This window comes from Penaeus monodon, chromosome 23 (genome assembly GCF_015228065.2).
Source record: "Penaeus monodon isolate SGIC_2016 chromosome 23, NSTDA_Pmon_1, whole genome shotgun sequence".
Lineage (NCBI taxonomy): Eukaryota > Metazoa > Arthropoda > Malacostraca > Decapoda > Penaeidae > Penaeus > Penaeus monodon.
In genome coordinates this window covers 7,381,591-7,383,160 of record NC_051408.1, presented here as the reverse complement: position 1 = coordinate 7,383,160, position 1,570 = coordinate 7,381,591, and the positions used below count along the sequence as shown (strand labels likewise).

Sequence of the window (1,570 nt, the reverse complement as noted above, 5' to 3'; positions counted from 1 at the left end):
CGCCATGACCAGAGGGCTATTAGCGAGTGGAGGGGGAGGGCTAGTCAGGGAAGGGAACACGTACGAGATAGCGCTCGATGTGAGGCAGTCGAGCCTGACGGGAGGCTCTTGCCAGGCTCTGGCCTTGTCGGATCACTTCAGACTGCCGGGGACCTGGCCCGAGAACGTTAGCAAAGAGTCTCCTTCGTATGACCTGAGCTCCCTTCAGGGCAAGGGTCGAGGTCGGGTGTGCGATCACTGTGGGAAGGTCTTTCAGTTTACCAATGACCTGCGTAAACATATCCGAACACACACGGGAGAAAAACCTTACAAGTGTCCGTACTGTAGTTATTGCGCCACCCAGAAGGTTCACCTGCGTGGCCATATCGTGAGGAGACATGGGCCAGCGCCTTCTCTGAGTCAAGACGGGTAGACAAAAAGAAGGATAAAAATAACATATGCATAGAGAGAGTACCTCAGATTTTGATGGCTGTTTGGTAACATTGGATGAGAGCGATCGGGACCACTGAGAGGATATTTTTTTTCCTTATAGGGCGTGCTGGCAGGTACCATGGTAGGCGTAGACATGAGTGGCCTCGTCCCTCGTCCGGACACCCACACGCTACGCTACAAGGCTCAAGACCATCTGGGAAGAACGCTTTACGGATGTCGTATATGTGCGAAAACCTTCTTCTACGCTGGGGATTGGCGCAAGCACATACGAACGCACACCGGCGAGAAACCGTTCGAGTGCCCCATTTGCCATTACCGAGCTGCCCAGAGAGCCAATCTCAAGAGACACATTCTGCGCAAACACCAGTTTCAGACGCCGCATCCCGTAGCCTCTTGACTCGGTGTTTCCCTTGTCGAGAAGGAGTGAGAGATCTCATGGACGAGTTAGCTGTCAGTGATGTAGAATAAGAAAGTGCTGTGGCGCCGGTGCTACGAAAGCGCCTGTGATAAGGTGAACGACGACAGAAGGAAGAGGAGGAGGGAGTGGCGATTGCAAGGAAGGGCGGTTCAAAGGGAAGGGGGGGGGGGTCAGGAGAATGGGGGTCACTCAAGTCAGGGAGGGAAGTGTATCCATTGGGTATGCCTGGTGCTAAGTCATTATGTTTTAAGGTTGTAAAGTCAGAAGCAAGAGAAAAAGCAACAACTTTCTGTGAGCCGAGATTGACATCCCCATATGTGTTGCTTTCTGTTGTAGAGCCGGCTGGGAGTATTCGGGGTTCCGCTCGTAGGGCGGGAGAGTGGCAGGCTGTATGGTGGGATGAGCAGTGCATGCCAGCAGCTCGAAGCGGAGTCTGGAGGCAGGCGTGGCGGAGGCGCGGGTCCCGCGCTGTTCGCGGGGGAGAAGGCCCTCTGCGGTGGGGTAGGCGGCCCTGGCGGCGGCGGCGCTGCCCACGTGAGGTTCAGCTGCGACTTCTGTGACAAGAAGTTCAGCCACAAGAGCGACCTCACCAAGCACCGGCGGACGCACACAGGGGAGAAACCCTACCAGTGTCTGCTGTGCCCGTACCGTGCCACGCAGTCGTCGCACGTGCGGCGGCACGCGCGCTTCTTGCACGGCCAAGACGTGTACGAGTATAAT

At 56.1% G+C, this 1,570-nt stretch overlaps 2 protein-coding genes across 2 annotated transcripts in view; both read left to right on the top strand.

Annotated features, from left to right (window-relative positions):
* LOC119587762 (protein tramtrack, beta isoform-like) overlaps window positions 1–1,570 on the top strand; it is a gene marked incomplete at its 5' end in the record, with an annotated part of 48,755 nt that overhangs the window by 18,003 nt on the left and 29,182 nt on the right.
* The window catches only part of LOC119587764 (B-cell lymphoma/leukemia 11A-like), a gene marked incomplete in the record, with an annotated part of 884 nt that continues 233 nt past the window's right edge, over window positions 920–1,570 (top strand). The window contains 1 exon segment of the mRNA XM_037936452.1: window positions 920–1,570. Coding sequence (XP_037792380.1) covers window positions 1,250–1,570 — 321 coding nt within the window.